Raw genomic sequence first — 24,195 nt, 5'->3', positions numbered from 1 at the left:
TGTGGTCTCATCATCCCCTCTGTGCCCGAATCCCCTCCAGATGAGCTCTGCCGTGATGTTTTCCCAGTAACAGGCTTCTCCACCTTACAAAGGCATAGCCCATTCACTCTCTGCATTGCTTGGGCTGGTTTAGAGCATTCTTTATATTGAGCCAAAATCTGTTTCCTTGTGGCTTCTGTCCATTGAACCAGGTTTACCTTTTGGGGCCACACAGAACACACTTAAGCCCATTAGAAAATTGAAGACCTCTATCACGGCCTCCTGGGTCCTATCTTGTCTAAGCTCAACACCCTCTTTCTCTTGGCTCTTCCTCCTGTGATGTGATGACTGAGCTGGACCAGCAAGGATTGCACCTTGAACTTTATTCACACCCTCTTGTCTGCAGGCAGAAAGGGCCTCTGATTTGCACAGGGCAGGGGCAGGGCAGCGTGGTCTGCCAGGTGCTCGCTCCCAAGGCTGATGGGACTGACCCCAGACCCTGGGAGAAGGGACGGGGAATCAGGCTCACACATCTGCCGGCCAGCTCACCACACTGGCTCGTGCATCAGAGCCAGTTCCATTTTTTTCACCACAAATCTTGTCCACAGGAAATGGGCTTTCTCTGGAAAAGGGAGGAAATGCAGTTAATCAGCGCGGAAGGAAGGTGATTTGTGGTTGGCAGGTTTTCAGCTCACGCGTGCTGGTGCAGGTCTCTGTATCTGGGACTCGGCCTGCCCTCCCTTTACGGAAGTGTTCATTGAGTAAATGGCGGTGCTTCTCACGCTGGGGTATGATGTGGACATTTAAAAAGGTTTTTAAGACTGTCTGATGTGGAGAAACATTCACCTTGGAGTGTTGAGTGAAGAAATTGAGACACAAAAATCCATGTGCAACATGACCTTAATTTTCAAAAAAAGAAAACATCTAGAGGTGCAGGGAGTGAGCCAAAATGTTTTCCACAGTCAGTTATCTCGGGGATTATGGGTGGCTTCATTTTCTTTTTTTTGGAGTGAAATAGATTTTCTGCTATTTTCTGCTAAAATCATTACGAAATGATTTCCATTCATTTCTTACAATGAATGGATCTGAAATCAGAAAAGCAGATAATGTAGGAGCCTTAAGGAACTTGACAGATGAGCTGGGAGAAGGTAGCACACAGCGCGATAGTAACAACAGAGCGGCCGAGTGTTAAGTGCTGCCGCAGGGAGGAGGCCCTGCGCTTACCCAGGGTTCACCGCCTGCCGGGCACTGAGCTGGCGTCCAGCCCTGGGGCAGTTGTCCATCAAGTCGCAGACAGGGCCGCTGGGGCCCAGAGGGTGGAGGCACTGCCAGGAAGTGGCAGAGCTGGGACGCTAGCCCAGATCTGTCCAACTTTGAACCCCTGGGTTCTGCTTGCTGTCCTGAGGGTTTTGTAGAGGCCTGCAGGACTTGGAAAGACTCCAGGGAGAGGCCCACACTGTCTGTGGTGAGGGGAATCTGGCTCGAGGTGCAGAGAAGGGCAGGGCCCTGACTGGGCAGCAGAGGTGGGCTGGGCCCGACTGCGAGGAGCCTCGAAAGCATGCTCTGGGGGAGCCCCGAGGTCTCTGAGCCCTGGGCCTGGGAGGCGGGGTCCTGTGGCTGTGCCCTCCCCAGGCAGAGCTTCCCGGGAGTCATGGTGCCGCTTGACAGCAGGGTGGAGTGGAGAGCAGGCACGTGGGAGGTGGTCGAGGCTGGGTGTTGGACAAATTGAAAGCGGAAATGAGTCTGGCAGCGGGTTCTGGATGGGCTGGAAACAGAGACTGAGCCGGCAAGCCCGCTGCCTCTTAGGGGCAGCGTCGGGGAGGCCTCGTGCTCCTCCCATCCATTTATTTCTTCACAGGCTTCTGCCACATGCAGGCAGCCTCCCCCTGTTTTCCTGTCTGTTTCTGAGACTGTGCCAGCTGGTCCCACGAGTGGGAGAGATGGCAGGTGAAAAGGACCGAGCCCTGCAAGAGCTAAAGGCATAAGCTTGGCAAGGAGGTCCTTCTTTATTGGCTTCCCTGAAGCTTTCCAGCCAGGTCCCCAGACCCCCGAGCTTCCCTTCCTGCTCCTGTTCCCCAGATTAGCCGCACTTTTCAGCCCCGGAAGCCGGCTTCATGTGTGCAGCCGGCTGTGCCCTTGGGTTCCCGCCCTGGCTCCCCACGCCCCCTCCTCACCGCAACCCTCTGATGTCCCTCCCTTTGTCTTCTTTCCTCCCCGTCTTCAAGGGGCCGCTGCGGGCACTGCTGTCAGGTTGCCTCCCCGCCTCGACTTCTCTGCACCAGCTCTGGCCCATCTCTGCAGAGCACTCTGGGAACTGACTGCTCAGTGGGGTGTGGGTGTGGTAGGGGTTCCTGGGCCCCAGCGTGTAGCAGGGCCTGAGAGGGAGAGCTCCCTCAGCCGGGTCATTGGAGGGGCGGTGGAGCTAAGGCTTTCAGAGGAATGTTCTTAGACAAGTGTGGATCCTGCCTCCCGGACTAAATTCTGTGGTCACTTAAGAACTTAGCTCCGCAGTGTCCCAGGAGTTGAGGTGGTTCCTCGTCTCTGCTGGGCCCTTGAACCTTGAGACGAGAGCCAGGCTCCCTTTGGACCCCTTTCCGGGCGCGTGTGCTCTCTTGCTCTCCCTGGAGTTATTCAGAGTGACAGCGGCTGGAATTATTCAGCATCCAGCTCTACGTGCCCCCGGTGCTGCTCTGGCCTTCTCCAGTCCCCTTCACAGTGGAAGGGAGTTTGAGAACTATTTGCATGTCTGTCGATTTAACTAACTGCACCTTAGGATGGAACTGGACTGGTGAACACATCCTGTTGATGTAGCTTCCAGTTGCTGATATCCCAGCGTGAGCAGCAGCAGGGGGTCCCGTGCTGGCATCTCAGCACGTCCGTTGTGTTTGGTTAGTACACGCCCCCCCCCCACCAGTGTACAGGTGCAGCGGTGCAGGGGGCAGAGCAGTGGGGCCCGTGTGTCTCTGTCAAATGTCAGTTATAACTCAGGTGTCCCCGGGCATCCTTGAAGCCCATCTGTGGACTCCTGGGGTCCATGGACAGCACTTTCAGGACTCTGGGATTAAGTCATTGGCTGGAAGCTGGGTCTCCTGGGCCCAGAGCAGTGCCTTCGCCTCCCACTCTGGTCCCCATGCCCCCCTTTCACCGGAAGATGCTGAGACTGGGCCACAGGCTCAGCACATCCTTCAAAGTCAGAGCCAGTGGGCTAGGCCAGCGCATCACTCGAGGTGCCCGTCGGGTCAGGCAGACCATTCCATCCGCCCACTCTGTGTTGAGGGCTGTTCTGCAAAAGGCTGGCAAAGGAGCTGGTGGGGCCCAGACCGCAGTAAGCTCTTGGCACTGGCTTGGAGCTACCGGAGCCCTCTGGACCTGCAGCTGCCGCCACCACCACAGGCCAGCAGCAGGCGTTCTTGCCCTCCACCCTCAGGGAAGGGCCAGGCCCGCGGGCAGCTGGCTGAAGCCACAGTTAAGGAAACTGGATGGGGCAAACCTTAGGAAAAAACACGGGGTTCTAACTACTCGCACTGAGAACCAGCTGAGAGTCGGGAGACCTGGGCTTCCTCCAGGCGCCCCTGTATGATTTGGGGCAAGTTGCTCTGCTCCCTCCCCGTCTGTCCCTGTCCCATGGAATCTCATTTGACTGCTTCCTTCTGCACATAAGCTCTGAAGGGGGCACAGTGTTAGCTGTGGTGACACACAGCAACGATCGAGACTGACTGTGGCCTTGGCCGTGTGTGGGAACGTAAGGTGGTGATTTCTCTGCAGCGGAAGCAGAAATCAGCTTTGTCCTCAGATCCATGAGGTTAAAGCCTGCTTTGGGTGGTCTCGGATCCAGGCCCTTTGACTCTGGCTGACCTGGGCTTGGCTAGTCTGCACTGGTGATTTGGGGGTGAATATGGCATCTTGACCTCAGATGAGGCCTCAGAAAGGCAGGTGTTTGGGGGTGACGAGCAGCAGATGGATGGAAGGATGCTGTTCCTGGTACAAAGAGAAGGGGGACACTGGGGACCTGCCTGGGAGAACAAGGGTCACGAGGGGTGTTGCCTCCCTGAACGCAGGAGGAGAGCCGTCCCTGACAACCCTTCCCTTGAGACTGACAGGGGAGAGGGGTCTGGCTTCTGGAACTAGGAGCTGGTAACATTCGCACTTCATCCTTGTCTTCTTGGAACCAGTTGCTCTCTGTCACCATCGAGTTCTATCTCTCCAGCTGAGGACATGGCTGGGCCGGGTAGGGGTGGGGATCGTTAGGAGAGCAGGGGCTGTGGGTCAAGCCTGAGCTGCTCCTGTTACTGAGGCTGGTGAGCTTTTTATAAGGCCACCCGTGAGCTGGGGGAAGGTGTCAGTTTGGGAAGTTCTATGACCAAGTTCCAGGGAGGCGGGAGTCAGCTGGGCGAGGCAGCGGTGAACAGGTGAACACAGGAGGAGCCAATGAGCGCCGGTTCCTGTTTAACCTGGACAGGCAGGTGGCTTTGTTCCTGTTTCTAAGGTTCTGACTTTGTAGGGGATCTGAGCCCAATTCTTATCCTTTATACCACAGCTGCCTTGTGTGGGGCACATAAAGCCCTCAGCCCCTGGAGGAGTAGACACGTGATGCTTCGGGGAGCATGGCTTCTATTTTCCATCATTATTAAGATTTTTAGGCCACAACAGTGACAGCAGAGCCCTGCCCCTCCTTGCTTCCTCTTCCCTTTCCCAGTGCTCCTTCCCACTCTCCCTGGGCCGGCCCGGGTCTGGGGCTATGGTCTGGGCGAGGAACACTCGTGTGCTCACCCCTCTCCCTCCTGGCTCACCCACCAGTGTGCGCGTGTGATCACTGCAACCCCGGCCTGGGAAGGCAGTCCTGGCTCAGGCCAGGGTCCTGTGCCATGTTCAGTGACCCTCCCCCCAGATGACGATGCCCACAACAACTCCGTCATTGTGGCCAGTAACATGTTCTGGGGATGGTAGAAAACTACGTGCAAAGGAGGAGCCAGAATGTCCAGTGGCGGGTGAGATTATGGGATGCCCAGGAACTAGAGAGTGTGCAGTGGAAGCAGGTGGTTACGTGTCGCGAGGAGGTGTGTGCACGCAGTATGTCAGCATGTGGGAAAGCAGGTTAAATAAGTCATACATATACCACAATCCCAACTTTGGTTTGTTTTTTTTTACAATAAAAGCTTAGAAAAATACACTGAAATGCTAGAAGTGATCCCAATCTCAGTTTTTAAAAAAATATTAAGCCACTTAGAAGAATTCATCAGAATGGTAACCCTGGGGTGTTCCCCCCCACCCAGAGGTAATGGATTTATAAGTGGCTTTTACATTTTTTTTGTACTTTATTAATTTTCAGAATTTTTAATAATAGACTTATATAACTTTTCTACTCAGAAAACAATTTTGTTTATTTATTTTGTTAATATGAGGGAGAGTTAGAAGCAGGGCCCAGTGGAAATCTACAAAATTCTGGAAGGCAGAGAGGCAGCATAAGTATCACATTGAAACAGCCAGGACCCAGGGAAGCTCTGAGCTACCCCCTTGGTGCACAGAGACTCTGGAGGATGCCTCGGGCCCAGGTGGAGATGTGGGGGCCTCTCGCCCGCCCACCGAGCTGCTTATCTGCTTAAGGAGCTTTAGCTGCTCAGGCAGGTGCCACAGATCAATACAGCCATGCGTGTGGTGAGTATTGGCTGCTCAGTTCACTCAGGCTGGTACTTCCCTCATCCTCCCACCCTTCCTTCCCTTGATTAGAGAAATCTGCTCTAAAGGTCTTTTTTTTTTTTTAAGAAAATAGTTTTGTCTTTCTTATTCTAAGTGCTAGCTCCCATTTTCTCAGTGCTTTTTAGCAATTAGAAGTTTTTAACATTTATACACTTGCCAATTTTCAATATTACCATAAAATAAAAATTAGAAAATAAGGTAGAAAATTGAATGTTCTGCCTTGAAAAACAAAAAAAAGTTTAGTGTTTTATCCCAACGTTGTATTCTCCTTCACTCTGTACATTCCACTTTCCCATTCTTGGAGATAAAAAATGGGGTTAGAAACTTGAAAATATGACAGACTATACAGAGCAAGTAGCTGGTGCCACACCTACCTGGTTGCCACAGCATTTGGGAACTGAGCCCATGACTTCAGGAAAATGATTAAGTAGTTGGAAGCGTCAGTCTGATCCGTGTTTCTAGCTGATGAGGACGTCCTCTTGAGGAAATGCCAAATGCCCTTTAGGCTCACTGACTGTGGTTGCTTCTGGAGAGAAATTTCATCAGGGAGAACACTGCTAGCAAATATTCCCAAGTTCAAGTATGGGATTCACTTGGGAAGAGGTCTCACGGATCGGCAGCTAAATGCTTTGTGTCCTGTGTGTCTCATGTTTACATTTAACCATTCCCAATTCGGAATGGCCTCCCTGAAGACGTCACTCCACTCATGCACTTTCAAAAACAGCTGGAAGTTTCTCTAAGACCTTTGATGACTGGGACACAGCCACACAATATCTGAATTTATTTCCCTCAATTTGAACGTCATCCTTCAAATTGAAGTTTGTTTTAATTTTTTGTTGTATTTAATGCTAACCACTAATATTTAATGTTTTAAGGTCTTAATTTGCATTTTCATGTGCGTCCAGGTTGAGCCCCCACCCCCAGCAACGCACTTCTCCCAATTCCGTGCCTCCTCTGTCTGGAGCAGCTCTGCTCACAGCCCCTGGCTCTTTGAGGCCCAAGAAAGGACTGAGAGGTGGAGAGGAGAGGGAGGGGCTGCAGGGGAAGCACCAGTGCCAGGCTTTTCCCCTGAGACAGAATCAGGCCGGGACAGTAGCTCTGTCCCATTCTTTCTCCCCCAAGAGAGGAGGTTTCAGCCTTTGTTTTTTTATGACTCCTGGCAGGAGAAATTGCTGAGTGAGGAGAGAGAGAGAGAGAGAGAGAGAAAGAGAGAGAGAATACTGAATATGGAAATGAGGCTGGGGGGGGTGGGGCAGGTGGAAAGTCTGGAAACCACTGCTGAGAGAGGAAACCCTGTTCCAAGGCGAGTGCAGTTTAGCGCTGCTCTGCCCAGTAGTCACGCTTGCATCAGAACATACAGGCCTTTGCTCAGGTGGAGGCCAGGTCCTGCAGGGGCTGATACGGGCCGTGGTGGGGCCAGGGCAGGAGAGCCCAGGTGCACCGTCTCCTAGCCTGCTTTTCCACACGCTGACATACTGCACGCACACACCTACCCAGGAGGAGGAGGTGTTGTGGCATTGCTCCCACCTCTGTGGCTGGGAACCCCCGCCCTCCTGCCCCCTCTCCCTCAAGGACGGAACCCAACCAAGCCAAGTGTCAACTAGTTGTGTTTCATATTTCGCTTAGGCGGATAAGCTGTTCTACTTGATGAGCTCCCTAACTATTCACTCGCTAGGAACTCGGAACAGGGCCTGGCACATAGTCAGCTCTCAGTAAACGTTAGTGTGGTAGAAAGTAAACAAAGCAGAAGTCCCTTTTCCCCATAAACCTCCTCGTGTAAAGGTTTCTTCCTCAGTCAGGAGGATACAGTAACTTCCAGAATGTTTCTTGCCTTTGAGGATTTGGAGCACCTTATAGTCACCACACAAACTAATCCCACAGAATGTAGATGTGGCAAGTTCAGGAACTCAGGAGGACCCTGCACTGAGCCCAGGACGTGCTGTGGCAACTGTTTGCTTTGATTTTCCATCACATCCTTTGTTTTGGTTTTGTTTCCATTTGCCTCTTTCTCCTCAAAGCTGCATACAGTCCCCAGTTCTCTTGACTGGGGGCTCTGCTTAATGAAGGTCCTGTCCCCATCTGGATCTGGTTTTCCTGGTTGTCAGCCTTCAGTCCAGTATTAATGTTACCCTAAAAGCTTGTGAAGGCTTCTGAGTAAATGTTGGGGTTAACAGTGGGTGTTCACAACGTCACCGCAGTGACACCCTCTTGGAGGTTCACTTGTCAGGTCCTCACTGAGGTGTCCTCATCATCAAGTAGAAAGTCTGGGCAGACAGCCCCCCTCTCTGCTTTTCCCCATCAGCACACCCTAGATTTGGGCCCAGAATGACTGCAGGAACTCGGCGTGGTGACTCCTAGATTCAGGGGTGACTTGGGATCTGGTCAGACCTGGAGTGGTGCCAGGGCCCAGGGGACCTTCTGCAGGCCCAGGGCTCCCTAGTGTCCCAGCAGAAGGTTGTGCGTGCGGCCTGAGCAGGGAGTCCAGTCTGCCTTCAGAGCCATCTTCACCTGGAGTCTCTTGAGCTTATGGCTTGTCCTCTTTGTGTCCTCTATAGGGCAAAATTTTTGTCACCATGCGCAGGCTCTGGGGAAGCTCTCACACCAGCAGTCACTACAGCTTGGGTACAAAGGTGAGGCCACCAGTTGGTCTGCGTGAGCTTGCCTGAGTTATTAACTTGTCTATCTGTAAAATGGGCATAAGTAATACCCACCTCAATAGAATAAAAAGTCCAGAAAAAGTCTTGGAAACACAGGAGTTTAGGGTACCTCAGAAGTCATTTCATATCAATGGGAAAAAATAGCTCATTCAAGAAATAAGACAGCCTGCCTGGGAAAAATATTAAGTGGATCCTGACCCTTAAAACTTACATCAAAATTAATTCCAGATAGATTAAAGATTTGATTGTAAAAAATGAAACTGTAAAGTTACAGGAAGAAAATTGAAAAGAATTGTTTTAAAAATCCTGGAGGGGGAGATCTTTCTAAGGCTGACAGAACTTAGAGAAGCTCCACGAGAAAAGTGGGTGTGTTCAGGTGCAGGCTGATAGGTTCTGCATGAGCAAAGCCAGCATAATAGTCCAAAGACAATGACAAACAGGAAAGACACGTGCCTAACTCTTCATAAAGGGTTAATTTCCTTACTGTATAAAGAATTCCTACAAATCAAATACAGAAGAGACCAACAGCTCCATAGATAAACATGCAAAGGATAAAGTGAGTGATTCCTGGAAAAGGAGCTGCAGCTGCTCTGCATGCCCGGCCCAGAACCGCGGGGACATGAGCATCGGGCTGAACTCTGCCCCAGAAGTTACTGATGCCCTCTGGGCCTCAGCTTCCTGAGATGTAAAATGGGGTAACAGTGGTCCCTATTATTCAATGGTTTAGCAGGTGCAAAGCATGGAAAACATGGAGGAGGGCAGTAAGTGCTATGTAAGTGCTTGGTAGATAAAATGTGAAAAGATGCTTGAGTCCATCTATGAGCGGGATGATCTTGTGATAAGAAATGTGCAGTGGTAAGCCACTTCTGCACAGTGCTGCACTGATAGGAGTATAAATATCTGTCAAACTTCTAAATACACATACCCTTTGACCAAGCGATTTCTGTTCTTTTTTTTAATCCTTTTTTGAAAATTTTAAATCAAAATAAAATTGACATGCAATATTATATTAGTTTCAGGTGTACTCATAGTGATTTGACATTTGCATACATTATGAAATGACCACAATAAGTATAGTAACCATCTGTCCCCATACAATGTTATTACAATATTGACCATATTCCTTATGCTGTATATTACATCCCTATGGCTTATTTATTTTGTAACTGGAGGCTTCTACCTCTTAATCCCCTTCACCTATGTCTTCCCCCCACCACCTCACCCAGTTCCCGTCTGGCAACCACCTGTTTGTTCTCTGTATCTATGAGTCTGTTTTCATTTTTTAGAGCCCACATATAAGTGAGATCATATGGTATTTGTCTTTCTCTATTTCACTCAGCATAATGCCCTCTAGACCCCATCCACACTGTCACAAATGTTAAGATTTCATTCTCTTTTTTATGGCTGAGTACTATTCCTGTGTGTGTGTGTATACACCACACCATTCATTCATCTGTCAGTGCACCAGTTTACAGTCCCACCAACAGTGCACGAGAGTTCCCTTTTCTCTACATCCTTGCCAACACTTACTTGTCTTTTTGATAGTAGCCATTCCGACAGCTGTAAAGTGATATCTTACTGTGGTTTTGATTTGCATTTCCCTAACAATTAGTGATACTGAGCATCTCTTCATGTGTCTGTTGGCCATCTGTATGTCTTTGGAAAATTTTCTGTTCAGATCCTCTACCCATTTTTTAATCGAGTTGTTTAGTTTTTTTATGTTGATTATATGAGTTCTTTGTATATTTTGGATATTAACCCTTTATCTGATACATTGTTTGCAAATATCTTCTCCCATTCAGTAGGCTGCCTTTTCATTTTGTTGATAGTTTCCTTCACTGTCTGGAAGCTTTTTAGTTTGATATAGTCCTATTTGTTTATTTTTGCTTTTGTTTCCCTTGCCTGAGAAGACAGATCCAAAAAATATTGCTAACACTGATGTCAGAGTGTACTGCCTATGTTTTCTTCTAGGAGTTTTATAGTTTCAGGTCTTACATTCAAGTCTTTAATCCATTTTATGGTATGAGAAAGTAGTCCAGTTTGATTATTTTGCAGGTAGCTGTCCAGTTTTCTGAACACCATTTATTGAAGAGGCTGTCCTTTCCCCATTGTATATTCTTGCCTCCTTTGTCATAGATTGACCGTATAAGCGTGGGCTTATTTCTGGGCTCTCTGTTCTGTTCCACTGATCTATGTGTCTGCCAGTGCCATACTGTTTTGATTACTGTAGCTTTGTAGTATAGCCCGAAGACAGAGTGATGCCTGCAGCTCTCTTCTCTCTTGAGAATGGTTTGGCAGCTATCTCTCTTGATAACCACCATAGAAAAGATGCACATACAGGGAGGTTCATGCAGCACCATTTGTAAAAGCAGAAATTGGAAACAATTGTCCTTCAACGGGGAACTGGTTTAGCAATTTATAATATGTCCATAATCTGGATGATTATGCAGCTTTAAAAGAAGAGACAGGTCTCCATATACTGAGTGACCTCCTGTATATACTAAGTAGTTAAGAATGAGGTGTTGAACAATGTGTACAACAATCACATTTGTGCGAAAATGAAGCATGCACATGTGTGTATGTGCCCAGCTGGGCTCTGGAGGGACATCCAGGAAAGTGGTAACAGTTGCCCTTGGCGGGGGTGGACACTGTGGCTGAGGGACAGGGCAGAACCCATGATTTTTCATGTATCATAATCTGAAAAAACCTATCTTGTGACACCATTGTGAGTAATAAAAGACACCATGATAGGGGTTAGGAGTGGTGAGTACAGTCAGACTGCCTCAAATCCTAGCTCCACCATGAGATGTGTGACCTCAGACGTGTTTCTGACCTCTGTGTGTCTGTTTCCTTATCTGTAAATTGAGGATTCCAGTAGAACCTAACACAGGATTGTGAGCCTGAAATGGGATGGTGCAGAGAAAAGCTTTCCGTCCCTGTCACTTAGCAAGAACACAGCAAACACCAGCCATTCTCCTCGTCGTCACTGCCATGCTGGGCTTCTTCGCTCTCAGCTGCTCCCTTGGGGAGAACTGCCCCACGTGGGCTGAGCCCCAGCCCCCCCTCCTCTCTCAGGCAGGTCCCCACTTTGAGACTCCTCTCCTCCTCGGGGTGAGGCAGGCTTCTTGGGTGCCTGCCCCTGCCGCCGGCCCAAGGTGGATGTTACTGCCGCTTTAAATCACAAAATCACATCTGTGAGGAATCTGGGGATTAATCCTCCTGTTCTTCACCTTGGGGGGTCATGAAACCTGCTCCCAGGAAAATGCACATCAGCCCAGGTGGGTGAGGGCCTGTGCCCGGCCCTGCCTGCTCCAGCCCGGGTCAGCGCCCTGGGAGCCGCTCGGGCTGGGCGGGCAGCCTGGGCAGGTTTGTCTTCCTGCTGCATGCGGCTGTTTGCTGCCTGGCCTGGCCTCGCGGGGCGCCCTGGGGCTCGTTCTCTCGTGGTGCCTGTGGCGAAGGAGAAGAACGTGGTAAGGGGCCATGACAGGCTGACATGACGCCCTGAGGGAGCCAGCGGCCTTGTCCAGGAGGCCCTCATGTTCTCCTTTCTGCTCTTAGGGGCCTAATGTGATGGAAGATCAAGACCTGCGGGAAATCGGCATCAGTGATGCACAGCACAGGCGGAAGCTGCTCCAGGCTGCGCGGTCCCTGCCCAAGGTGACCACCGACAGTTCCGTGGCCTCGGCCTTTGCCAGTGGCGGGGCGGGGCTCAGGGGATGTGCAGGTCACTGTGGGGGCCTGCCCCTCATCCCGGGAGCCCCAGCGGGGAGGACAGTATCCTGTTTACTTCTTTGCCACATCCCAAGGCCAGCAGAGCACTAGGGACAGTCAGGACCTAGTCCGGCCTCAGGAACGGCATTGCAGGCATCTGCCTGGCGCAGAGCCTGGTGCCCACAGGCTTGGCCTGTCGCCTGAGACCAGGCCCTCCCCAGGAGGCCCGGGGCCCTCGGGGCAGCAGAGGAAGCAGTCTCTGCCTCCTGGGGAGCTGTGGCTGGTAGGCCTGAGCCTCTCCTCAGCTGTGCTGGCACAGAGTCCCCTTGTCTCTTCCACTTGCCCAGAGCTCAGGAAGCACTAATGAGTCCTAGCAGTGAGGCCAGTGGCCGCTTCACAGACACACACCATTTTCTTGTCCTACCAGGTCTGTGATCTTGTCAGAGCACAGTAGGGGCCTCCACAAACCCTCCTCCCCATCTAGCCTTACCTGATAGGGCACCTTTCCCAGACCTGGGGTGCCCTGGCAGTCCCCAGATGGGGCCCGAGACCAGAGCTGAGGTAGAGAAGGCTGTGTGAGTGGAGCGACTCGGGGATGCTAGGACACAGGCCCCTCGTTGGTCCTCAGGAGCTGTCCCATACCTACTCCAGCCTCAGCCTCAGCCTCTGTTGTGGTCTGAGTGAACCGGCCTGCGTCCCCATGGTCCCCAGGGTCCTCGTCCCAAGTGCTGAGATGTTAGTCCCGCCTCCTGCCCTCGCCCCACAGGTGAAGGCTCTGGGCTATGATGGGAACAGCCCCCTGTCAGTGCGCTCCTGGCTGGTCTCCCTGGGCCTGCAGGACTATGTCCCTTCCTTCCTGTCGAGTGGCTACAGCTCCATTGACACTGTGAAGAACCTCTGGGAGCTGGAGCTTGTCAACGTGAGTACAGCCCTGCTGTGAGTGTCCCTGGGCTGCCAGCATGGCCCGTGGGGGTGAGGGCTGGGGGCTGGGGGCCCAGTTGCCGCCTGACCTTCCTCTCCCCGCCCCTGCCCAGGTCCTAAAGGTGCACCTGCTCGGCCATCGCAAGCGCATCATCGCCTCCCTGGCAGACAGACCCTACGAGGAGCCGCCCCAGAAGCCCCCCCGGTTTTCCCAGCTGAGAGTGAGTTGGGGCGGGTGGGAAGGGATGTTTGTATGTGCTGTGTGTTGTTAGGAACTGAGGAGAATTCTTTGGGAGTTCTTCAGAGACAGCGTCACCTCTGCAGTCGAGGAGCAACTGATCCCTCCCTTCCCAGTTGTTGGGGCCAAATGTTGGCAAAAGTAGGAAAACAAATATCCAAATCCCAGACGGCTGGGGCCATGTCTGAACGTCCGGTTGAGCTGTGCCTGGGGTGGTGGGCAGGGGTGGGTCAGAGGGGCCCCCTCTCGGGCAGCCTGACGTGAACCCGAGACAAAGCCTGGAACACACGGAGGGACCAGGGCCCTCCCCATCTTCTGAAGGAAAATCCCTGTGATTTTAAAAACCTCAGAGATGCTTTGTTGCTCAAGGCAGGTAATCTCTGACTGAAAAGTGGGTTAGACTGTGAGCCTGTGGTTCAGGATGAGTCTCCCCAAACCCGTGAAGCTGCGTGGCTGCCAGTGGATGGGGTGGGCCCTGGGCTCCAAGCCTCAGCCCGTTTATGGCAGCCTCAAAGTGGGCGTTATTTTATCCTCCTCTTACGCATGAGAAGGCTGGGGCCCAGGCTGGTTCTGAGGACCAGACTCAGCTGACATTCAGATATGGAAAGTGAAGACTGATTCATACTCTCTGTGAGGCCTCTGGGTGCCAACCGGCAGTGCTATGTGTTTTCTTAGGAAAGACTTTTGGATTTGGTCACATGCCCCCAGGACCTGCGATCAGTTGTGACAGACGATTTTATAAACTAGAGATCGCCTCCCAGCCCTAAACCAGGCCGGAGGGTGCTCTCGTCACCCGGGTGCTCACCTGCAGGACCCGGCTGTTAGGGGTTCCTGGCTGGAAGAATCTGGTCACTTTGACTGTACCCACGGTGGGCCCAGCGGCCCGTTTCCACACTGGGTGCTGGCCTCCAGCTCGTGCCTGTTCTCACTGATTCTCCTGCCCAAGCTGGGCCCTGACAGCCCGAGGATTGGCTGACACCTACAGCCTAAGGACTGGCCTGATGAGTCTCAAATCTCACCTGGATTTCTTCCCGCTGCAGTGCCAAGACTTGCTCTCGCAGACGTCGTCCCCCCTGAGCCAGAATGACTCCTGCACCGGCCGGTCGGCTGATCTGCTGCTGCCTTCTGGGGACACGGGCAGGAGGCGGCATGACAGTCTCCAAGACCCTACGGTGCCCTCTCGGGCCGAGCGCTTCAGGATCCAGGTGGGCGGGAGGGAGCCACAGACGGGGTCCCCTCATTCCTCTTGGCAGGACAGGGCTCCCAGCCCACCGCCCAGGGCACTGCTTTCAGGGCTCTCGCATTTATTCGACTTGCCCGTCCTCCCTCCCGCCTTGCACGGACCGCAGGCTTTTTGTCTCGCCCCCGTCTTGGCCTGTTAGACACAGATTGCTGGGTGTCCCTTGTCCCCACAGGGTGAGCCCTAGCTTCGCTCTGTTTTCTCTCGTGACTCATATTTCTCGGTTCTGGCCTCTGGGGATTCCCCTCACCTTTCCACAAGTACGACCATGAATTTTACAAGATTTAAAAAACACATCGTCCAGCAGTTTTAGTTGCTCTGTATTGAGAGACTTTGCATATTGCTGGGAATGGAAGTCATAAATTTCCTGAATTTTCCCCTCCTCTCCATTCCTTCCACCAGCAGCCTAGTTAAGGACCCCATCGCCTGGCACCTGGCCCGTGGTGGCCTCCCACCCCTCCCCCACACCCCAGCTCCTGCCATGAGGATCCCTGTCAAGTGCATCCCTGGCCACGGATACTTCCCCGACTCCCCACCCCAGGATCAGATCTACACCCATCTCAGACACCAGAGCCTTCCCTGCTGAGCTGCTCCGGGTGGGCGGGCAGCTGAGGTCCCTGCTTCACCAGTTCTCTGGCATAGACAGGCCTCACCTCCGCCCCAGCACATTGGAATGGCTTGTCTGCCTCCGGCCTGGAGCTCCCGGAGGTGGAACCCGGGAGGGAGCCTGGGAACCCCTTGAGCAGGCGAGCTGACCTGTGACCCCACGTGTTCTGCAGGAAGAGCACCGAGAGGCCAAGCTGACCCTTCGGCCCCCAAGCCTGGCTGCCCCCTATGCCCCTGTGCAGAGTTGGCAACACCAGCCGGAGAAACTCATCTTCGAGTCCTGCGGCTATGAAGCCAATGTGAGTAGCCTCTGCCCTCCCAGCCTGGCCAGTCTCCTGCTTTCCATGCTGGCCGGACCCAGGGCCCCCGTGGTGTTCTCCACTCCTCAGCTGCTCCCAGCACCTGGGGGAAGGGGGACTCACCGGCCAGGATGGGGGAAGAGAGTCACTGGGAGAGGGAGCCCCCTGACTGTGGTCCCAGATTGGCTGGTGGCCCTGTGTGGTAACGCAGGACTCCTAAGCCGGGCCACTGCTCGCTCCCACAGTATCTGGGCTCCATGTTGATCAAAGATCTACGAGGGACAGAATCCACGCAAGACGCCTGTGCCAAGATGCGGGTAGGTTACCGTGGGGGCGGCCAGGACGCAAGGCAGCGGGTGGCGGCACCGCCTGCAGCCATGGGGGCCCTGCCACGCTGCGTGCGGCTGAGGGAGGCCCCGAGAAGGTGAGTTGACAGGCCTCCCGTTTCCTGTAGAAATCCACGGAGCACATGAAGAAGATCCCCACCATCATCCTCTCCATCACCTACAAAGGTGTCAAGTTCATCGACGCCTCCAACAAGGTGTGCTTCCCACAGCTGCTGTTGAGGGAGGAGGGGGCACCCTTCCTCCCCACACACACCCCGCTCCTGGCCAGCTGGGTATCTTCCCTAGAGGGGGGGGTACTTGTCTCTCACGCACCCACGTATCCTGGTTCCCAGGGCCCCGCCCGAGGGACAGCTTATCTTCCCCAGCATGGGCTCCACTGGCCACTTATCTGCTCATGGGCCTTTAACACTGTGATGCACTTAGTGAGCTTAGGGCACCCCCAGGCCCTGTGCTTGGGATCCCACCTGGAGAGCAGAGTGGGCTGGGTGTGAACATCTGCTCCCTCAGTTGCCATGGTCAAGGGTGGAGACCCCAACCCTAAATCAGACAAGGTGAGGTGCCACCCCCACCCCCACCGCGAAGAGATGGGGAAGTGGTGCTTGGCTGACGCTAGGATGGGACAGGAAGGTGGCAATGGTGAAGGGACTAGGGTGTGCCCTCAGGGAGCCCAAGAATTCCAGACCCTGTTTTCCCTGCAGAACGTCATCGCAGAGCACGAGATCCGGAACATTTCCTGTGCAGCCCAGGACCCAGAGGACCTCTGTACCTTCGCCTACATCACCAAGGACCTGCAGACCAGCCACCACTATTGCCACGTTTTCAGCACGGTGGACGTGGTGGGTGGAGTCCGCAGCTGGGCACGGTGGGGGGTCCTGCGACAGCCCCAGTGCAGTGGGTCCTGGCACCCGGCTGGCACTTAGCAAAGGTCTGTTCAAGAATGAACATCACTCCAGCCCCCTCTGTCTGGCACTGAGACTAAAGCACACAGGATGACAGTGGCTCGTCCAGGGTTCTAGTTGACAGAGGCTTTCCTGCTTCCGGCTGCGTGTCTGTCAGGTCAGCCAAGGCTTCATCTCCCTAGGCTCTTGGTCGACCATCCATCCTAACTCCCGCCCTCCAGCTGGGCCATCTCCCTGAAAAGCCCTCCAGCTCCCTCTTGGGGACAGTAAGTTTTCTTCGCCCATATCCCAGCTTAGGTGGGGTTCTGGCGCTGCTGGGCTGAGGGGAGTGGTCACACGTGCTGCCCACAGGGAGTGGATGAGTGACCATGGTGGCTGCCCTGAGACAACACCTTTGTCCAGGTCCCTGCTGCCCCTGTGAGAGTAGCTGGTTCCAGGGTCTTCCCGGCCTCGCCCGGGAGCTCTGTGCTTGCAGCCTCCTGGCTCTGCCACTAGCTAGCTGTGTGACCCCGGCTCCTCGTCCGCGCAAAGGGGATAGAGTGTAACCGACTTCACGGGGTGGTTCTGAAGATGAAATGAGGAAATCCTCCCAGGACACATCCTTCCCGCTACTCTTACCTGTAGCTCGTCTTCCCGCATCAGTCAGTTCTGCTGTAACGTGGCGTCTGTGCTCCTAGAGAGCACCACACCCTGAAACCACACGGGAAGCACCAAGGCTCATGGGGAGATGAGGCAGGGGGCACAGCCCTCAGGAACCTAATACGAACACCCACACCATTTTATCCATGTTAAATGGTTAAGAGATACATAAATGCTACATAAACACGGCGCTCTGCCTCGAGAAGGACCCGAAGTCGGCTTGTGGAAGCATGTGCCTCACTCCTGCCAGCCTGTGTGCCAGACGGAGAGAGAAAGAGGAGGAACAGAGGATAGAGGGGTGCACGGATGGAGGGGAGGGCGCGGGCCGGGTGGCCCTGGGAAGAGCTGCTGCTTGATTGTTACGGTCAGGGGTGGGTCCCGTGGGGAAGTTGAGCTGCCAGGTGGGGGTGGCATATATGCTGTGTATTCCCAGGCAACGGGGGTCAGCAGGGGAGTCTTTGCATTCGCCTCGTGTTTCTCTCCAATGAAATCACACATGAGGAAACACAAAGTGTGTGTTTTGTTCAGATTGTTCCCTAATGTATCAGTCACCTCGGGACAAACTTCTGCTTTCAAAGCAAGCGTTCCAGCGGATTCCCTGCACTCTTGTTACCTGTGCAGTGCTGCCTGGCCTGTGCTCAGGGGCATGAGGCCAGGGCAGGCGTGAGAGGCAGTGGTTCCTCCATCCCATCTCTCACGTTGTGCTGTTTTCTCCCAGAACCTGACCTATGAGATCATCCTGACACTGGGGCAGGCGTTCGAGGTGGCCTATCAGCTGGCCCTACAGGCCCAGAAGTCCAGGCCAATGGGGGCCTCTGCCGCCGAGATGATCGAAACAAAATCTTCCAAACCGGTGCCTAAGCCTCGGGTCGGCATGAGGAAGTCAGCAGTACGTGGGCCCCGGGATTTGAGGGCTCGGGGTGGAGCGGGCGCAAGGAGGGTCTTCTCACGCTTCAGGTGGCCAGCCCCTCAGGACACGGGCCCGTGCGAGGCGGCCTCCGTAACGCCACCCCATGTCTGTGTCTGCTTTGCTCTGCACCCCAGGTGCCGCTGCCCCCTGATAGTCGCTGTTGTTACTGTCACACCTGCCCCACCCATCGTCCTTCTTACCTCCCGCTGCCGTCTGTTAGTCCTGGAGTCAAGGTCTCTGCACCTCCTGCTGTCTGTGTGTCAGTCTCCCCGAAGTGACCGTGAGCTCTCTGAGACTCTGGTGCCCCGCCCCCGGCCCCGCCTGCATGCCCGTCTTTCCTGAGCTGCCGTCCCACCATCCCTGTCTGTGCTGGAGCCTCTGTTTCTCTGCTGTGTGTCCTCCTCTCTCCAGAGCTCATGGGTGCCCGCTGTGGTCTTGCCCGGGGTGAGCTCTCTGGCCCTGCCAGAGGGACCCGAGGTTTGGGGTTTCCAAACCCCTTACCCGCTTCCTGCCACCGAGAACAGCTTTGGGGCTTAGTGCTCGATGCTTAGGTAGGGCAAGGCTCCTTTAACTGAGCCGCTCCAAGAAACCCCCAGGAGAAGTTGCCCCTGGAGAGCTCAGAGGCGGCCCTCCCGTGATGCTCCAGGGAAGGTCCCCCTTCTGCCACCCCACCCCAGGGAGCTTGCTCTTTGGCTGAGGAGAACAGGGCCTCCCCCGTGGGGTACTGACGTCAGCATGGCCCGGGAGGCGGGGGACAGCGGGCCCCGTTGACCCCTGGCCCAGGTGCAGCGCTCCCTCTGACTCTTCACCCTCTTCCTCAGCAGCTGGAACCGCCCGATATGGACCCAGATGCCCAGTCCCATGCCAGCGTCTCCTGGGTTGTGGACCCCAAACCAGACTCTAAGCGGAGCCTCAGCACCAAGTATGAGACCACTATCTTCTAAGCACCCACCCCGTCTCCACTAGTCTCATGTGCCTTGCCGTCCGTCCTTCTGCTCTTCTCAACTCTCCTTCCAGCTGCTGACGCCAAGGTCCCACCCCCCCGGGACCTCTCCTCCTGGGGCGGCAGCTTTAGACACTGCACACTCTCAGCTCGCACCTAACACCACCGGACACTGTGAATTCCCCCCTTGGGCGAGGACAGCTTGGCGGGGGGGCAAGGTGCCTTTGAGGTGGGCACCAAGAGGGCCTCAGCGGGCGGGCACCGTGGCTCCTGAGGCGGGGGCAGTCTCCGGGCGGAGTCCACTCGGCACTGGAGGCTGCTCCCTCCGATCGGCCGGGGCTCCCTGTCGGCTCTCCTCTCCCGTCTTCCGAGCCACGGCTGGGTGCCGTTGCCAAGAGCTAACTGCACCTTTCCTGACACAACCAACCACTGTGACCACCTGGGGCCAGAATCCCCTTGCGCTCTGCTAACAGCTGGCCTGCGGCCCATCCCTCTTAAGATTGCTGGCCTCCCCCTGTGAGACCCTCAGCTCAGCGATGTGGCTTGAACAGGGTCAGAACTCTTTCTGTGAGGGCCCAGGGTCTGTGCCAGGTCCTAGAGCACATGCCTGACTCCAAAGCCTGGGGCTCTGAGCGTCTGAACACCCACAGGCTGGCTCCACACAGCAGGTGTCTTGGTCCTGATGGGTCTTGCACTGCAAGGAATGGGATGGCTCCTCACGTCTTCACCAGGGAGTCCCCGGCTGGCTCTGGAGTCTGGCTCGAGGAAGAGGAAGGCCTTCCTGTAGGAGCCAGCAGGAGGGAGGCCAGTGCCCTGCACACACTGTGCACCTTCTTCCCTCAGAACGGAGCTGCTCAAGGACAGGGACCTGGGCCGAGCAACATCCGTTGTCCTCCAGGAGCTTTCTGATGCTTCTCCACAGTGTGGGGACCAGAGATAGTCAGCTGGCACCCGGTCCCTTCCCTGATCGACCGCCCTCAGCCTCTTGACTCCTGAGAAGGAGTCCATCACCTCAAAGCAGTTCAGCAGCTGGGATGGTGGAGTTGAGGCTTTCAGAAGGCCCACGTTCTCGCGTGAGGGCATGTCAGCTTAGATGGCGGGAGAGGAGAGCCAGTTTCCGTGGGAAGAAGCACTGTACACGTAGCGTGGCCCAGTATGAGAGCCAGTAAGTTGCAGCGGTTGCTTTATGAGTTGAAACCCAAGTCGACAAACCGGGGTGGGTCCTCCTGCCTGCCTGTCCTCGTGCCTTCCAAGCAGATGCGCTGAGCCATGGAGGGTGCTCAGGGGAGGCTGTAAGGGACCTTCTGTTCTGCTTCCGTGTTTCCTTTCCGTTTCCTCCACCTTGTGCAGGCCCCTTTGGTTAACCCTTTCCTCCCCCCCGTTGTGTTTGCTTCTGCCAAGCTGAGCCACCGAGGAACCAACTGTGCTGCGGAAACAGCCATGGGGAGCGCAGGCTCCCACCGCCGCCGCCGCCACCGCCACCACCGTCTCAGCTGCAGCTTTGAAGACGCAGGCCCCACTACTGCCCGTAGGACCTCCTCGCGGCTGCATGGTCCGGGCCTGCCACTGCCAGGTCTCGCCGAGTGAGCCCTGCCCTGGTTGCGGAGCAGCCCTCCAGGCCTCTAGCAGATGAGGTTGGAACTCCAGAGAGCCAAGAAGTGACTTGTCCAGAAAACATTTTTTAATAGAAAAAAATTTTTTTATAAAATGAACTTTCAACACTTGGCTCAACCCTCTAGGTTAAACTGCCAGTCTTTAGACAATGGCCATAGGGTCAGAGGACAGCGGGCCTCTGTCCTCAGGCTGGGGTCTTGGCGCGCTTGAGCAGCTCTGAGAGAAGGTAGTGGGTGAATTGAATCGGCTCGACAGACCCGCCAGTCAGCTGCTCTTCCTTCTGAGCCGCACAGCTTCTCATCCCCGCCTGGAGCTGGGGGCAGCCCGTAGAGGCGTCTGGCAAAAGCAGAGGCTTCTGGGGTTCCAAACGTGAAGGTCTGGGGCCGCGTGGAGATGCACAGGCAGGTCGCGGTGCCCAAGCTCTGGGCTGCTCCTCTGTCTCGGACCCAGCGGTGGTCAGAGCGCTGCCCTGGGCTGCCTGGCCGCAGGCCCTCCGGTGACCTCAGACTGTCTGAGTCGAGGCAGAAAGGAGAAGCAGCAGCTTTGTTTGTTTGGGGCATTGACGGGTAGGTCGGCTGAGGTGGCTGCCTGCTGACTTGCGATTTGTCTAATCAGGTCTGTGTGGTTAGGATTCACTTTGGTTCTCTGAATTATCGCTTTGATTGTCATCCTTTCAGCTGCTGGGCTCCCCACTGGCTCCAAGGGTAGAGAAGGCTGAATCAGGTGACAGTTTGATTCTCCCCGAGTGTGGCCTTCAGGGCAGGCTGGCATCTGGGCGCTGCTGCTGCCTGAGCCCTCCTGCTGGCTGACTTTGCTTTTCACCTTTGGTTGCGTTGCTCCTCCTGGAGGCAGAGCCAGAGGGACTGTTCCTGTGAGGCTGGGCCAGGTCAACTGCCCGTCCAGCACCTTCCAGAGCAGAGCCTTTCCTCCCATGGGGCCGGAGCAGACCTTCCGCTTTGCTGGCACAGCGCAGTCTGGTCCCAGGATCAGTAGTCCAGGCTTCAGTAGCGCCTCTCTCTCTCCTGGCAGGGGCTGTGAATGAGCAGGGAGCGCTCTGGCGCACCTTCATAGCCCTGTGGTCGGCCAGCAGCGGAAAGCTGGGCCGCGTCTTCCTGCTGACCTGAGGCTGGGCCCTGTGGGTTTCCTTTCTGCTGAGCCGTCCACACCGCAGGCCTGGGGAGTCACACCCCCTCTCACTGATCCTGCCCTTCTCGGTACTAAACAAGGACCTCGATACCGGGAAGTCTGACTTCACGTCCTGCTGCTTCCAGGGCCCATCGGCTTCCACTGAGCAGTATTCAGCCCCTACTTCCTTCCAGGTATGGACGAGGAACCCCGAGCTGGATGGGTAAACCGCGGCTCCTGCTGCAGTGCGAGTGCTGTGCCCTCTTCCTCCTGAGGAAGGCCGGTCTCCTCTAAGCAGCCCTCTCTTGGTGGGTGGTGGGTCCATAAAGAAAACTGTAGACACTACGATGAGTTCCTCAAGCTGTCTTTATTTTTAAGTCATAGGTAGGTGTCTCCTCCCCTTGAAGCTGCTATATCTTCTTTATTTATTCAGGGTGTTTCATGTTGGAAAGCCTTGGCTAATCTGCTCTGGCTCTGGATTTTGTTTTGAGCTTGGTTTATTTCTCAATAGCCAAGAAAGGAAGGGACTAGATATTTTTTTTATTCCTCCTCCGGGACAGGTACTCTCCCTCCCCTAGAAAGAAAAATTTTAACACCAGGACAGGCTTCACATGGAGAGAAGCCCTGCTTCTGCACGTGAGCACAGGCCCTGCAGTGTGGCAGCCCCGTTCTGAACTGTGCAGGCCGTTCAGGCAGGACCTGAGATAGGTCAGTACCTGCCCGGCCACAGGCTCTCTGCTCCGCCCTTCTGCTTGCAGCTACTTCGAGCAGGGCTTCCCTCTGACAGGCTCTGCATTTGCAACGCTCGCGTTCCCCCGGGGCCCCCAGCTTTGACTCTGGGGAGTCCCCGGAGAAGTCTCGGGCTGAGCAGACTGGTCTGCCCTCGGCCTGTGTTGTGATGCCCAGGCCTGCAGGACAACTCTCAGATGCAGTTCACAAAGTGGTGTTGCTAATGGTGTGGCAATGGGACTGAATTGTAATAAAACGTTATTTAATCTTTGTCTCTGTATTTTGATACTTGAATGACTTCCCCTTTTATTTTACTGTACATATAATTGTTAATCTGTCCAATTTTGTCTAAATTACAAACATCTTGTGGTACCAAACATAACCGACCTGTGCAACAACATAGACTGACCTCACTACACGAGAGAGAGTGTAAATATTCCTGGGCTTTCGGCTTTGGTTTTGTTATTTTCGTAACTGTACAACTTAGAACAGACTGAATTAATAAATGAGAAGCGACATGAAACCAACCTTACTTTGTGGAGTCTGAGTTGGAAGGTTTCTTGATTGTTTTCCGGCAGAAGTGCTGGCACAGGCCAGCCGCTGGCTCCGGGGTGGAAACGAGGATCCGCTGTGTTTGGCTGGGACAAGTTTGGGGATTCCGTGCCGTCCAGCCCTCTCTAGTCATCATTAACCCTGCTCCAGCGCAGGGGCCCTGCAATCCACCTGCCCCTCCTCGGTCTGAACACCAAGCAGGGGCCACATCCTGGCCTGGGCTGGTCACCCACAGATACTTATTGAATGTCGGTGTACAAGGCAGTGTGGGGATTGAGAGCTACGGAAGGAGAGGCTCCCTTCAGGAACTCAGTTAGATTGTGAAGGTTAAGTTTTAAACAGACACAACTAGCTACCAGCCCAAAGCCACACCGTGAGACCCATCAGACAGTCCCGGGCCGTGGGGACTGGGAGGGATGCAGTGCTCGAAGAACCAGAGCGGGTGGTGCCTGGGCTGCTATTCAAAGGAGGGTTGGAAAGGCACAAACAACACTGACATCCCCGTCGTTGGTGGAGCACCCGTGTTCCAAACCCTGCTGGCAGCTTTACAGGCAACCCGCCCCATCAGCCCTCACACCTAGCTGGGTACTGTCTCTATAGAAAAGGAAACCAAGGCTCAGAGAGGTTAAGACGCCTGCCCAGGGCCGGCTGGAGAGGCCCCTAGAAACCATCTGGTCGGGTGGTTGTCAAGCTATCCTCAGAGCCGCTGGTCCCACTCCTGCTTCAACCTGAGCTGCCGAATTCTGCACACTCTAACTCATGAGTTTCTGTGAAATATTCCATTTGTTAAAGGACTTTACAAGGAAAGCATTGATTCTCACCCAATACCCAACTGTATTTATGAAGAAACCAAGGCCCAGAACAGGGAAATGATTTTCTCTTAGCCAGCCAGCTAATAGCAGAGAGAGGACCAAAACCCAGCTTCTTCCGATTTGGGCTTCTCAGGCCAAACTGCATTGAATCTGGGAAAGGAGACTGAGGGCCGGTGGAGGGCCTCACATTCTAGACGGGGCGGGGGCGTCATCCTCACCCCCCCTCTGCCCCCTGGCGTTGGCACCAGTTTCTTAGGCAGAAGAAACGTTACAGCAA

The 24,195-nt window shown here is 54.5% G+C and overlaps 2 protein-coding genes across 8 annotated transcripts in view; one reads left to right on the top strand and one right to left on the bottom strand.

Annotated features, from left to right (window-relative positions):
* The window catches only part of ANKS1A (ankyrin repeat and sterile alpha motif domain containing 1A), a 187,626-nt gene extending 164,545 nt beyond the window's left edge, over nt 1-23,081 (top strand). For 3 of the 7 annotated variants that reach the window (XM_060021971.1, XM_060021967.1, XM_060021973.1), the window contains 10 exons: nt 11,892-11,990; nt 12,811-12,963; nt 13,079-13,186; nt 14,244-14,408; nt 15,223-15,348; nt 15,594-15,665; nt 15,803-15,889; nt 16,394-16,531; nt 17,952-18,122; nt 18,965-19,087. In XM_060021971.1, the coding sequence (XP_059877954.1) occupies nt 11,892-11,990; nt 12,811-12,963; nt 13,079-13,186; nt 14,244-14,408; nt 15,223-15,348; nt 15,594-15,665; nt 15,803-15,889; nt 16,394-16,531; nt 17,952-18,122; nt 18,965-19,087 (1,242 nt within the window). Of the gene's footprint in view, nt 1-11,891; nt 11,991-12,810; nt 12,964-13,078; nt 13,187-14,243; nt 14,409-15,222; nt 15,349-15,593; nt 15,666-15,802; nt 15,890-16,393; nt 16,532-17,951; nt 18,123-18,964; nt 19,088-20,487 lie in introns of those variants that run through there. The other 4 variants (XM_060021972.1, XM_060021968.1, XM_060021970.1 and 1 more) reach the window with 3 other exon arrangements.
* Nucleotides 11,635-24,195, bottom strand: part of TCP11 (t-complex 11) — a 69,224-nt gene continuing 56,663 nt past the window's right edge. Inside the window, exon 11 of the mRNA XM_060021976.1 lies at nt 11,635-11,780. The gene's annotated coding sequence lies outside the window, so the exon portion shown is untranslated. The remainder of the gene's footprint in view (nt 11,781-24,195) is intronic.

This window comes from Delphinus delphis, chromosome 10 (genome assembly GCF_949987515.2).
Source record: "Delphinus delphis chromosome 10, mDelDel1.2, whole genome shotgun sequence".
Lineage (NCBI taxonomy): Eukaryota > Metazoa > Chordata > Mammalia > Artiodactyla > Delphinidae > Delphinus > Delphinus delphis.
The sequence above is the reverse complement of the archived record's forward strand: the minus strand, read 5'-3'. Positions and strand labels throughout refer to the sequence as shown.